This window comes from Penicillium malachiteum, assembly GCF_028827825.1.
Source record: "Penicillium malachiteum strain IBT 17515 chromosome Unknown utg000005l:1.0-9002435.0:326005.0-9005861.0, whole genome shotgun sequence".
In the NCBI taxonomy this organism is placed as follows: Eukaryota; Fungi; Ascomycota; class Eurotiomycetes; order Eurotiales; family Aspergillaceae; genus Penicillium; species Penicillium malachiteum.
The window spans coordinates 1554590-1568810 of NW_026643099.1; the positions used below are offsets into that span (position 1 = coordinate 1554590).

At 45.1% G+C, this 14221-nt stretch overlaps 5 protein-coding genes across 5 annotated transcripts; 2 read left to right on the plus strand and 3 right to left on the minus strand.

Moving 5' to 3' along the window:
* Window positions 1–2490: 2490 nt before the first annotated feature.
* Window positions 2491–3125, minus strand: N7483_010619 (TVP15 family protein; the record flags this gene model as incomplete). Its single annotated transcript, XM_057094046.1, has 4 exons — window positions 2491–2663; window positions 2722–2811; window positions 2887–3002; window positions 3106–3125. 4 exons carry the CDS (start codon window positions 3123–3125, stop codon window positions 2491–2493), a joined length of 399 nt encoding a protein of 132 aa, XP_056940017.1.
* A 766-nt stretch (window positions 3126–3891) lies between these two features.
* On the minus strand, window positions 3892–4639 carry N7483_010620 (uncharacterized protein; the record flags this gene model as incomplete). The annotated part of the gene is made up of 2 exons (XM_057094047.1): window positions 3892–4190; window positions 4258–4639. The coding sequence occupies 2 exons, from the start codon at window positions 4637–4639 to the stop codon at window positions 3892–3894; spliced, it is 681 nt and encodes a 226-aa protein (XP_056940018.1).
* A 1214-nt stretch (window positions 4640–5853) lies between these two features.
* On the plus strand, window positions 5854–7541 carry N7483_010621 (FAD-binding oxidoreductase; the record flags this gene model as incomplete). Its single annotated transcript, XM_057094048.1, has 3 exons — window positions 5854–6108; window positions 6182–6850; window positions 6906–7541. 3 exons carry the CDS (start codon window positions 5854–5856, stop codon window positions 7539–7541), a joined length of 1560 nt encoding a protein of 519 aa, XP_056940019.1.
* A 200-nt stretch (window positions 7542–7741) lies between these two features.
* On the minus strand, window positions 7742–9138 carry N7483_010622 (FAD-dependent oxidoreductase; the record flags this gene model as incomplete). Its single annotated transcript, XM_057094049.1, has 6 exons — window positions 7742–8085; window positions 8137–8512; window positions 8582–8685; window positions 8748–8851; window positions 8905–9042; window positions 9113–9138. 6 exons carry the CDS (start codon window positions 9136–9138, stop codon window positions 7742–7744), a joined length of 1092 nt encoding a protein of 363 aa, XP_056940020.1.
* A 1167-nt stretch (window positions 9139–10305) lies between these two features.
* Window positions 10306–12025, plus strand: N7483_010623 (uncharacterized protein; the record flags this gene model as incomplete). Its single annotated transcript, XM_057094050.1, has 4 exons — window positions 10306–10549; window positions 10647–11059; window positions 11116–11805; window positions 11873–12025. The coding sequence occupies 4 exons, from the start codon at window positions 10306–10308 to the stop codon at window positions 12023–12025; spliced, it is 1500 nt and encodes a 499-aa protein (XP_056940021.1).
* Window positions 12026–14221: the final 2196 nt, after the last annotated feature.

Sequence of the window (14221 nt, forward strand, 5' to 3'; positions counted from 1 at the left end):
GCGCTATCTCATCTAATCTCCTGATGTCGACTTTGTTTTCTTAGTGGTATTCTATATATCTAATTTAATCTATCTTACCATAAATCCTTTTTTGGGTCTCACCTGTCACTTAGATTTAATGTTGTATAATTGCTTTTTTTGGAGTCCGAAAATCTCTGATCGCCGATAAGCCGAATCTTTTGTTCAAATGTCACTCCCCAGATCGTGAGGACCAGAAGACTCCACCGATTCCTGATCAAGTTTAGGGGGGGCAAAATATGAGTAAATACAGTGGGAATTCACCTTCCCAAGAGAGGTGAGAGCGGGTCTATGCGAAGGCAAGCATATTTATAATCTCGCTAATTGGTGGAGCCGGGTTTCCGGTTAAGGTCAGCATTTATATAAAGAATTTCGTTGGTTCTCGGAACTCACGGGTTCCATCCGGTACATAAGGCCACGCTGTTTCATTTTACTAACAAAAATCCATATTAATCCATATTAATGTACTCCGTAGAAGGCAAAAGAATAAAAGCAAAAAGCAAAAATACCCAAAAAAGCTTTTCGGCATTAAACGAAATTTACTAGTACTTCCTAGATGCCGACTCCATGTGTCTACTACGTAGATCATGATCGATTCGCACGGTTCAAATGTTCGTACTTTATTGAGGACCTTGCATTAGTTTCTACGTCTAAAACATTTGGAGGTCACATCCAGGGGTGAATCAAGGTAATATGTACAGCTTGATCAACTCTATCTTTCAAGTACCGAGGTGGGATCGGTGATATCTTGGCAGTGATCATTATAAATGGCCTCTGTGATAGGTAAGCCAGTGGAGTATGGGCAGGATGTTCTACCCGGGTGGTGGATATAACACGTGATTTCATTATATCAGGTAATTGGGCGGTAGATTACTCCTGAGCCCGGGAGGCTCTCAAATAAACTACACCCAACACCATTAACTCGAAAGGGGCACTTGTATGCACACCTGGGCATGTGTATACGAGCCATGGCAAAAACCTGGAGACCGCAGGCATCCTATACATCTACCTGATTAAGAGTAATTTGCAATGACATGTCCTGTGACTTCAAGCTCACCTCTGCATTTTTACTATCCACATGCAAATATCTCTTCGGAGACCAGGACGAGCTAGAGAGCGACTCGGAGCTAGTAGCCTTTGTAGTCACTCATACCACGGTATCCACTCATAATTCACTAGTTTGTCATAAATCTTCACAAAATGAAATGGTAGTTCAAATTTAGATGAGCGCTTTCCGAGTATCCGGAATTCCACAAAACTCCTGAAATAGCGAGGTGAAATGGATTCGCAGTAGTTTGCATGACTGGACGAAAACCCGTCTATGCTTACTCCATATGCATTTGAGCTTAATGCCGTTGAATGCGATACTACCACGATCCGAGAGTCGAAGCTAAAGGCTCCAACTAACTTCGATAAAGAATTAGATTATTGCAAGCGAAGTTAGCATCCATCCAATAGTATCGAGAATCTATTTTTACATGCAGTAGTATCAATCTCGAAATCTCCAGACGTCCCGTAGCTAGGACTGGGAGTCGATCAGATTGTGGGATCAATTTAGGGCTGAACCATCTGGGCACAGCCATGAAAACCTCAGGCTCAATTCACATGGATCACTCAAGTGACGGGCCAATCATACTTGACCCTTGCCTACTATGTATAGACCTTGAGAAGTCCACCCCATACTACTCCATACTGAGATCATATCTCAGGTTTCAAGCTCTTGAAATCACAAACCCAGGCGAACGATCATAAAGAGATTCCAGGGCCTTTAACCTTGAAAGAGAAAAATACAGATGACTTTCTCTCAATTTGAACGTGCAAGGACTCATATGTTTCAATCTACATAGTCTACAACTTGAAAATCGGAATATTTGAAATGAGGTTGTCATATCTCATACCTACTACCCGCGATCTGCTAGTGCCTACTACTACATATGGCTCCGACGTCCGTGAATAAGAATTTGATTGATATAATATTCGAGCTTAACCCCGCATAAATTCCATATTTATAGGCATATATACCAAATGAGCTTGAAATTTACTTGGTCATTCAAGAATGTCGCCATCATCTAGCCACAGCGACTCAACTATAATACAGTTTCTCCCCAAATGGAACCACATCCATAGGTATCAAAGGTGGACGAAACGGAGTCAGAAGAAAAAAAGAAAAAAGAAAAAGAAAAGGGAAAAGGGAAAAGGGAAAAGGGAAATCCAAAACGTAAACTCAAGCCTCTTCTCCACAGCAACTCGATTGTTCCACAGGTCATTCTTCAAGGACCAGGCGAACTTGAAATATCTGTATTGCCGTGGCACCATTCATCCATCATATAACGCATTGCGTGAAATCAACGCTGACAACCATGCACTATCCATGAATGACAGAGCAGTTCTATACCTCCCCATCATTCATACCGTCACTTTACGAAATAAAAATGACACTACCATGCTTGTTGCGGGACCAGGTGAACAGGCTTAGACCTGCTCAGCACCCCAACCCTGGTCAGCCTCGCGCATGTTGGAGGGAGGCTCGATGGAGGGGATGAACTCGAGGACGAGGTACGCGACACCGGTGATACCAACGATGGAACCGGCAATCTCGCGCAGCACGAGGTCGTGGAGGAGGATAGAGCCGACGAAGATGTAGACTGTGCAAGAGATGATTAGCAAGCGCACTATCGGTGAGGTAACAAGGTATTGACTTACAGACACCACGGCCCAGGAAGGAGAAGAGGAAAGAGGCGTAACGGTAGGCGTAGTCGGGAATGTTAGGCAGGAACTCCAGACCGGCAACAACTATATCGCTTTCATCAGTACTTGTCACTCAAACTCATCTCAAGCTCGAGCTTAAAGGTAATTGTTCAAACTCACCCAGACCGAAGATAATCACGTATGCACCGACAATGACGGAGCTCATGCTGGCTGGGAAGAACTGGCTGATACCACCCAGCACCATGACCACACCCACCGCGATGTTAACGAGACGACTACACCGATTATTAGTATAAATGCCATGACTTTGTTGCTTGATCCCACTCGCAATCGAAAGATTCCAGTGATTCCAAGTGTGAGCCTGAAAAGCAAACATACAAGATATTGGAGAAGTCCATTTTGATTGTGTTCAAGATTCGGATTATCGGAATAGATATCGGTGTTTCGTGGTGAATCTGCCGGCAATAACAAGATAGACAAGGTAGATAGAGAGCTAAGCGTTTTGTGATTCACTAGTAGTTCGTTAGTCTGCTTTCATCCACCGAGAGTTCATCTTTGTTGGGGTTGGGGCACAGACGGACCCGGTGGAGGACCGAGAAGTCTTGAGCGGTCGATATCGTACCTGATATGAATCAAACGGAGCAGTAGCACAAGATAATGAGTTGGAAGAAGTGACAGAAGCCAAGACTAGACTTTAAGTTGGAATGGGGGTAGAACAGGGGCGTGATGGAAGAGGCGTGAACTGACCCAGTAGCTGCGCTGTCGCAAGCAGCGGGTCTTGCCAAGCCTGAGCCGCTGAATCAGCACGGTTTAGATTGGTCACGTGAGTGGCTGAGCGAGAGATTATCAGATTAGGATATGATCGACGCGAGTTCAGATCCATGGATGATATGCCGCCAGGCAGCTTCTTTCATGACTATCATCCATGGATGACCTTAAGCTACGGATTATAACCAGGCTCCAAGTTTATTATCTGCAGTCATGATGCAGAAAACATCAACAGAATACAAAGAGCCTCAAAATAGGCAACAGTGTGAGATTTGAAGATTCGAGCTACCGGCTCCATCAATGACGCACATGTGCTCCGTGCGACGTTTAACTGTGTGGCATCTCGAGTCAGATACCAAGATTCCTGAAACAGGCTACCAGATGAGTGTATCTCTATTAAACTTGTTTCTTCTCAAGGCGTACTTTTGATAAGCCGTTTGCCAGCCGAGTCATATCCTCAGGTTCTCGCCCCAGAGCGCCATAGATAGCATCTAAATCTCTGCCTATTCCAATCTCATCGGCCGTCTTCAAGCTGCGTGAATCCAGAAATGGTGCTATTGATGGCCAGATACTCTGCACGTCGTTGAAAAACAGTTCCACTCCCAGATCTCCAACACCTTTGATCTCCTTCATCAATTCCCGGACTTTTTCTCGATCGCCGTGTGCAGCATGAAGTAAATTGTTGAGGTCGCCATCTGTAATGGTCCATATTAGTTTGATTGACAGACTTTTAATACCCAGATAGATGATGTAAATACATACCATAACCCTTGGACACCATGTTCGCCAGGGTACCAAGATTGGTTGCGCATTGTTCTCGGTATCGGTTATACCCTCCTTCTCTTAACACATTCGTGCGTTCCTCCCATGTTGTGCTAGAGAGTATATCAATATGATGGTACCCCTCTTCAATCAGATGAGCCAGAGCTCTGCGACTCAGATCATGGGAAATTGGTCGTGACTTGACCATCACATCTAGCACCATTGCAAGTACCGTATCAGGAGCAGCATCCAAATGATCCTGTTTATCAAATAAGGTCCCAGTCAATGGTCGCTGGCCATACTCAGTAGTCACAGAATGAATACTAGAAGACGAAATATCGTCTTCATAATACCCGTCATGGGCCTCATCAGATGAAACCATCTTATGTAGGAGTAAGATTGGTAGATAAAAGGCGACGACACATCCCAAATTTTGAAATTGGAATCAAAAATAGTTGAGATATTCAAATTTCATCATGAAGTTTTGAGAGATCCATATACTGTGGCAATCCAAAATCATTTGACGTCACCTTTGCATAACGACTGCCACCACTCGCACTGATAAGTGCGCCTGAAATCTCGCCGTGCATAACACTCTTCGAACAACTAACAATCTCATCGATGATTGTAAGTAGCCGAATATCCGCGCTGAGGGAGCTTGCTGACCTGCTCACTCATCGACCGGGGTTCAACCTGCTTGAACAAACACATTTATTCTGAATTTGACTTCAGTCTGATTTTTTTAGACTAACAAGACTCAGATCAGAATATAAGTGATTGTTTGAAACTAAATCCAAGTATTATCTGAATTCTCTGGATTCCAAGGCGATATTGACAGAGTCAACCGTGCAAGTGAGCAACTCTCTTAGCCTGCCACCGTATCTACATGCACTGGCAGCCACCGAATAGAATAATCTTGTTACTCTATGACCCAACACAAGTAGCATGCCATAACCAATCTCGCTGTTCAAATTATAACGCATAAGGTTCCTTTCTCCTCATTACATAGTGAATGCTGCTTACTATGCATTTGCTGATCGAAATCTTCGGGGCCAAAACGCAGGCAGTGGGGATTCAATTTGGCGTGATGCTTGCAGTAAACTATGAGAGAAAAGTGATTTTCACTGAACCATGAAGGCCCCGGGGTTAAGGATTATTGAAGATGGGGGCCATCTACAACAGAATGCAGATCACAGTGGGCTACAAATTGTCGCAATTGAAAAAAGTACAGCAAGTGGGGATTTACGCGTCATAAGTCAAACCGAAAACTTGGTTAAATGTGAGATAAAACCCCCTTCACTTGAAACATCAATCGGTCTCTTCACCTGAACACAATTGACCGGGTGCATAGCTCTTCGCAATTTCGGATTTAAGGCTAACACCCGAACGAAACCCCGCTCTCAGCGATCTGGTGAATTGTGATTGCTTCCAGTAAGTTAAATGTATTTCGGTTTATCATTACAATATTCGTTTTAGACAGCTTTCTTTAGTAAATAGTTCGCGTGAACTGTCTGTTCCTTTAATATCTCTTCCTCCTTGCGCTATGTGCTGACCAGAGAGAAGTAAAAAGCAATTAACCTGGTCCAAATCTCTCTCATGGAATTCTTCGTAGTAGCCGCCGCATCTTTGATGCAAAGTGTCTGCAATAATCTCTCGCCCCAATACGCACCTGGCTTTATTCATAGTCTATGCAACCGCGGAGACATTGCGACTGACCTTGGTGTACATCTCTCTTCGGGTACCAATATCTGGGTTCCAGGGTCAAGCAAATTCGACATTGCCACTACACGGTGGTCTGCATTGGATGCCCCTAATATCAGCATTGTTGTTGAAGTGGCCACTGAAGATGACGTTGCAGCAAACAGTACGAAATTAATCAATCGATACACGAGAGAAATTAAACTGATCTGATTTTCCTTATCAGGTGAAATATGCAAATGAAAACAACCTGCCATTTCTGGCATATAATGGAGGCCACGGCGCTATTGAGACGCTTAGCACTGTTGAAAATGGCATTCAAATCTGGCTCAATCAGTTGAACTCGGTGTTCATTTCTCAAGACGGCCAGACGGCTACATTTGGCGGAGGTGTCAAATCGAAACACGTCACAGATGCGCTGTGGGCTGCTGCAGTATATCAGCATGGCCACTTTTTCTTCCCAGATGTTACGGATCAGCTGAACGATTTCAAAATAGTGACCGGCGGATGCGAATGTACAAGTCTACTCGGACCCGGCCTTGGTGGAGGCCATGGGTTTTTGCAGGGATGGCATGGCCTGATTGCGGATCAGTTTGTATCATTGGACATGGTGCTTGCCAACGGCTCGAAGATCACTGTTGATGATGACTCAGAATTATGGTGGGCCGTCAAAGGCGCTGGCCATAACTTCGGTATTGTTACATCAGTCACTTCCAAGATCTATGATGTTCCAGATGACGGGTTATGGTCTTACAAGAGCTACTTCTTCACACATGATAAGGTTGAAGAGCTTTATGATGCGATTAACAGATACTTTCTCAAGGGAGGCAAGCAACCTGTTGGCCTGATCAACTACTCTTTTTTCTTTAACTATCCTACCGTCGACCCGAATCATGTGAGCTCCTTGAAAAACCATCTATACTAGTAATTCTTTGCGCTAACCACTACAGCCCCTTATTGCCTTCTTTATTCTTCGCCAGGGAGTTGAAGCTATCGAAGAGGAGTATGCCGCGCCATTTGACAGACTCGGCCCTGTGATGAGCATGGGCGACAAAGGAACATACAAAGATCTCCCTATGTGGACTAGCAATGCCGAGGACTCGCTCCCATGTCAGAAGGCTGGCCTGGTTAACGCTCGTTTCCCTGTCGATTTACAAAGCTACAATCCCACCACTCAGCGTCTCGCATTTGACACATTTTCCAACTTCACCCAAAAATTCCCTGCTTTCAACAACTCACTGTTCTTGTTTGAAGGCTACTCCCTCCAGGGTGTTCAAAGCATTGAAGATGAATCTACAGCTTTCCCCCACCGTGAAGGTAATCTTTTGGTAGCGCCATTGATCATCTACCAACCAACAGACAAGGAGCGTGACGCTCAAGGTGTGACATTCGGAGAAAATTTGCGCCAAATTGTCTTCCGTGGCAGTGGGCAGGATGAGATGTTTTCCTATGTCAACTATGCATTCGGCAACGAGGCTCCTGAGGCTTGGTATGGCTATGAGTCTTGGCGTCTGGAGCGCCTGCGCTCATTGAAGGCCAAGTATGATCCAAACGGTCGATTCAACTTCTATGCACCCTTCTACTAGAGTGAAATTCGATCGTATCTTCCAAAGAAGGGAGGCCTATAAAGATAAGAAGTGGAAAACGAATAGGAATTATACAGGTGAGCATTGGCCTGCAATGGTGACCAAGGTTCTAAGTGGCCGAGGATTGGATGTTTTGAATGATCAAAGGTTACAGAGATCAAAATGCATAGACATCGTTCTCACTAGTATGAATTATGATATCAGAGCTTGGCTCGGGTCTTGCTCTGCAGCACCTCCTTGACCAATGTCACTACATGTTCCGAACAACCAAATGAAGCTTGGTAGCCGAAACCTCCGTGTCCATAGTTGTGAACAATGTTCACACCATCGACCTGATCCTTCTCAATTCGAGTACCACCCTCTCGTAGAGGTCGCAGACCCACTCCATGCCGAATAATACTAAGTCCCTCGATTCCTTCTCCCTCCTTGACAAGTTGCGGGCAGATCGCGATAGCCCGAGTCATAATGCGATTAGCCAGGTTTGGATCAGGCAATGGATCCCAGTTGTGCTTTTGATAACAACCTCCAATAATAGTGCCACCGCCTAGATTCTGTTAGCGATCACTGTTTATACGCAAGACTCATCTACTCTTACCTGCGGCACGAGTCATAGTATAGAATATCTCATCCTCGCCATCATCTGTTCCAGAAGTTGAAGACATGAGGCCAGGGTCATTTCGAACCACCACAATCTGGCCTCTAGCCGGGTACATCTTATTGTCGAGAACTCCGCCTAGAGTCTTGGAAGAAAGACCAGTACAATTGATGACCACATCGGTCTTTTTGCCAGAGTGGTGAGCACTAGCTGCCTCAGTAATATGCTTGCATACGGCTCTCTTGAAAACGGCGCCGTTCTTCACGCATTGACCAACAAGCCAGGGTAGATAAATCGCTGTATTGATGCAGACAGATGTAAACTTTTGACCGTTATCAATACCTGGCTCCAATTGACTCTCGGGAAGAGTCTCAAACTGTAAATTTCGCGATCAGCATGCTTCAGCATATCGGTGAGCTAGGGACTATGGAGAAGTCAAACATACATCAGGGACCACGTCTTTATACCATGGGTTAGGCTGCACCAAGGCCTTGAACCATTGCCCAGTGGCAGAATCCTGATCTTTCTTTCGGTTGAATATGAGAGTATCTGCAATTGCGGTAAGTCATTAGCTTTCCACGGGTGAAAATTGTACAATGACTGAATCATACCTTGGAAATGCATGCCTGCCTCGGGGTATTTCTCGCACACCTCTTTCAGCGCTGGCCAGGTCGCTTTTTCCCAGGCTTGATGCTTACTGCCTGGCTCGCCAACACTGCAACGAAATCAGCGTCGATTCTGAGTGGAATTGGATATAGGTGTAATTACGGCATGTAATTGGCACCAGCCCATGGAGATGCATATTCAATGTCATAGTCACCAGGCATATGCTTTGCAAGAACGGTGACATTGTTTGATGGGTCCTGTGACAATAGGTAGGCCGTTGTCAAACCGGAGACTCCCGCCCTGGCAGATGTTTAGTTTTTATCATGACACATATTGAGACTCCTTGCCTCGGGAGGTTAGGGATTCTTACCCCAGAATGACGATATTGTTTGACATTCCGATGATAAATTATGGATTCTGAGGATAATTAAGGAAAATATGATGGATGTTCAGGGGTAGGAATATGCTTTAACTAATTTCCAGTGATTATATGTGAAGTATGACTCAAGGGACTGTTGATAAAGGCGGGGGTGAGGAGTACAAACGGTCTCCAATTCAATCTCCGTTATCGAACTTTTGATCATCCATTTTGGTATGATAAGAGAAATGGGGTTGTAATTTATCGTAATTTATCGTTGTATCGTTGGGGTTAATACACTCCCCGAGTTTGCTTGTTTGAGTGGCGGCGGAAGAGGCGGTGTGCTCAAATGACGAATAGCCATAGGGGAAAACCTGAACGCGCTAAAAGCTTTTAAAGGTGGAGACTGTAACAATACACCACATAAACAAAACCTCGAATACGCCTCCGCACCCTTGAAAGTGCGGAGGTTCAAGTGTTGGAGACCGTTTATGAAGGGTAAGATTCGTTAAATTTGAACCCTATGATGAACTATGAAGTATCATTTATATGTCACTGACCAAGCCTGATCATATTATATGAAAATAGAACCTTACCTATTGTTCATTTTTTCAACGTTAAATTCTGACGACAACATTTGTTTGGAACCGGCGAGGCTTTCTCCGTAAAGACCCGTTTTTCATCGTGCTGGGCTCCACCGCGTCCCTTCTAAGTGAATGGATCACATCTCAGATTTGATTTCAAGTTCTCAATTTGATTGCCCTCATTTTTCAAAGATGAGATGAGATAGCAATTGAAATATCTAGGTAAGAGATCTGATCAATATCAAGTGAATAAAACTTATTGTAATATGGATGGATACTAAGACTAAGGGTCAGCGATGTCATAGTAGCTCACGTGTGATCCAATCAATCGATAAAGTGGGTTTCACCGCCCCCGACTCGGTCTCGGTAGTCAAGTTTGGGCCTTTGAATTCCTTTTTCCTACTCATGCACCCGCAGGGCTCATTTAGTTACTCTGCGGGTTAAAAAGTAGCTCTTTTTGTCTATTTTCTTATTTTTTTTCTTCTCTTTTTTCTTTTACTTCTGTCTCAATTCTTATACTATTCATGACCGGATTGAATTGTATTATTCCGACAAAACCAAAAAAAAGAAAATTATACAATAAATGCTGGCCTTGACCCGAGCAGGGCACTTCTATCCAAGATGTCCCTATTCACTCACGGTGGCAGAATCGTGCCCATACTTCAACCCCCCAACACTACCCCGGAGTCCACCTCATTAGATCAAATTCCTCTTCACCTCAATGCTACTCCTTCCTCCTCCTTCTCTCTGCTGGACCAGCGAGAAGCTTCACCCACCATGGCTAAACCCAAACCCATGGACAAGAGCTTAGAGATGCCCTGCCTAGAAGAACGCGGGCTATTCGCTCTGCCAACCGAAGGCGACGGTAAGATTACACCTTATTCACTCATGGGGAAGCTCTGATCCGCCGTTTGAAAGCTTCAGACGTTTCAAGTGACTTGTTTCTGACGCGTCAAACACAGGCAATTGCCTCTACTATTCCCTTTCGGACCAATTGCATGGAACCTTCGACCATGCGAGTGACATTCGCCACATCCTCGCGACCCACATGGCCAACAATAAATTGTATTTCATGCAGTTTGTAGTTGCTCAAGGTGGTGAACGTCGCCGCCCAAAACGAGCCGCCGCCTCCGCATATGCTACGCGTTCCGCCGATGTATCGGCTCCGTCTGATGAAGATAAGGCGCGTCGGTTCGAGGAAATGGTGGCATTAACTCGGAAAAATGGAGAATGGGGTAGTTCAGAGCATTTACAGGCGTTCTGCCAAGTATTCAAGGTGGACATCAACGTTTACACCATGGACGGAGTCCAAGTCTTCCGAGACGTCCACGCCATGCCCGATGATCCCCGTGATGTCATTCATGTGGCGTTCCATGTGAGTTCTAGAATGCTCACTTGCCTGCTTACTGAGCTCTTATTGACCATTATTAGGACTTCAAACACTATTCCTCAGTACGCGCCGTGAATGGTTGCCACACGGGACTACTAGCCAAGTCCGTATGCCTGGAGCCTCAAAATTCCCCACCGAAGTGGAATGCCGAAGAGGTGAAAGTAAAAAGTTCGTTAGATACAACCGAAGCTGAAAAGTCACCCTCCGACATGAATTTCCCCCTCTCTAATGATCACGATGCCCTACCCCTTCACAATCTCTCCACATCACCCTCCTCTACCTCTATTTCTTCATCCGACACCCAACCTACTTCCGTCCACTCCCCCAGTTCTAAGGACTCTGCTCTTGCTCTTGATGTTTTCCCACCTTGGGACATCCAATCCATTCAAGATGGGCTCGGCGGTCGATATGATCGAGAAACCATCGTTGACATGCTCCAAAAGTGTCGAGGTGACATCGACCGAGCATTTTCAGCTCTTCTTGGAGACAAAAACGACATTGAGAAGAAATCCGCTGCTCCCAGCCTGAAACCGCGTCTCCAGGCGTCACGCTCATCGTCCCCATTTAGCACGGGAAGTAAGCGTTCAGCCGATGACAGTGATGACTCAGAAGATCCCCGACCTGCAACACGACGAGGGCGACCTAAGAAGCGTCTTGTTTCCAATCTCACGCTGGGCGTGGGTATCTCATTCTGTGACGACCAAAATGAAGTCGTCTCACTTAATCTCCGAGTAAGTTTCAAAATGTAAATTTACCTTGATTACCTAGTTCCAGTTTCCTGACTATATTATTCAATAGATGAAAGCAGACGCTGAAAAAGCTAGTCAGGCTGCGAAGGAACAGACTGAGGAAACTGCTTCTGAGACCGACTCCAAGGAATCAGAGATAAATTCCTGGAAAGGACCTCGTCGAAGCGGTCGTCTTTCCAAGTCTCGTCCCGCGCATCACTGAATCAGTGATATGTCCGACCACCTGGACAGTCTCTAATGGTCGTTTTCTGTCCCCTCTTAGATTCCTATCTTTGTTTGCAGCGATCAACTTGCATTGTGACGGCGTTAGCGTGGAGCATCTGGCACAGGGAGCTTTTTTATCATCCGTGCATTGCTACATGGGTTAGTCAACGCAGTTGGCTGGGGAGGCGTTTTTGATTACTCGCATGATGGGCGGTGCCTGGTGCACCTCTCAATGGATCACGACATGCATTTTCGGCGAGTCAATAGGAACTTGAAGCTTTCTAACTCGAATCTAGAAATTTAGCTGGTCTAGCTGAGATAGCTACACTTTGCTTTAATGTGATACCTGAGCTCCGTTGCTCGATATTTTCTGATTGATCTTTTCGCTGAGCTTAGTTTGTGGCTCAATAGTGTATTAAATATTACGTAGCATTTCAATTTTATCCTTCAAGTGCTGGCGAATCGTTCAAAGTTTGAGTTGTTCCTAGCCACAGCTCCTATTATTCATCGTTTCCTGCCCTAATAGTGCAAGATGGGTAAAACAGCTTGACCTTCTCTGATATTTAGTTGATGGATGGCAGTTTCTAATGCCACTCGTAGTAGTTTGACGGGGCTTAGGCGATTGCCGTCACGGTTGTAACATTGGAAATACTCAGGGCTATCACCTTAACCCTCTCATAGCACATCTCTCACTTCTCATCCAAAGTTCATGCTTCACTTCGAGCTTTCCATCGTATTTCATCCTCTTGCTCAATATCCTACCTTGGTGGATCGTGAATACCCTTGAGACTGAATGCTTATGTGGCTAGCTTTTGACCAAGCTCACTTGATATTCATGTTGATTCCTCTAGTTGGACCCTCAGAAGCATCGTTCCATTCCTGTACTAACAGTCTGATACCTGATTCTCTTTCACAATATCCTATACTGACAGCCACGACGAGAACGAGTGAGTCAACCAGATGAATCACGATTTTATAGTCGCGACCTTATCACCTAAGAATGTACCAAACATACCTATTTCTTGCATTGCCCATCACAAGGAGCAAGTCAGCAAAGTGATCAAGAGCGCAAGCGTTTTTATTTCTGCACTCCTGTTTCGAAGGAAGTGTACGGAGTACATATTACTAATTAACGCCTCAGATACCTAGGCACAGACTACCGGCTTCTCACAATACTATTGATTGAACCAGCAGCCAGCCACATCCTCATAATACGCATCTATTTGTCAGATTTATCCCCAGTGAACCCTTCATCACTTGGCCCGGGCGCGACCCACCATTTATTGCCCGATACAGACCTCAATGTCTAGGTATCAAGCCACCATTGGGCCCGAGCTTCAAGTTCCGGCATAAACCACTTGATTTTGTTATCTCAAGGAAGAGACCACAACTGATCGATTCCAATGGCCTCACCTATTTACTGCCCATTGAAATCATTCTTCCTGCCTTGTCAAATCAATCCCCCTCATATACTCCCTACAATTTTCTAGTTGACCTTGTATGAGACACGGCATCAATGTTCTCCACATTGTGGATATGAGTTTTTGTCGATTTCATCTCACTTGGACAGATGAAGTGCCTCTTTGAGGTCTAGCTACTCTAGATAGGCTCAACGCCTTGGCAATGTTCTTTGGCATCTGCTGCCTATGCAAAATAATCGGTTAATCACTTGATAACCCCGGTAAGCATGGATGGATTTCGGTGTTTCCCGCTTATCAAAGAGACGGGTACTGTGGCGTATAGGTCATCGAACAGGGGGAAACAACCAGGGATTTCTATCCCAACGGGGGACATTCTCGCTTATTTGTACATGAGGAATGTCTGCAGGGATTCAATACATAGCTGTGGAACCAGGGAGTTGGAAAAGCGAGGATCTATCACTCCTTACGCTCGGAATCTCGGTGCCGATCGGGCCTTATCTCATCTCCGCCAATCTTGTCACTTTGCCACTGAACTTTGGTAAGATCTTCAGTACTGCAAAGTTCAATATACATGCATGTCTAAGAGTGGTCGACAGGTTGAGGCTTTTTGTGCAACTCCAGCCGACGGTCAACATCTAGGCTAGTGAACTTGATCTCTTTCAGCTCCCCCCACTACAGGGCTGCCTCCACCAGTATTGTTTTTCCTTTTGCCAATTTTAGCCGCAGATTTCGCCATCTGTCAATCCTTTTAATTTTTCCTCCTAGCCTGTCCT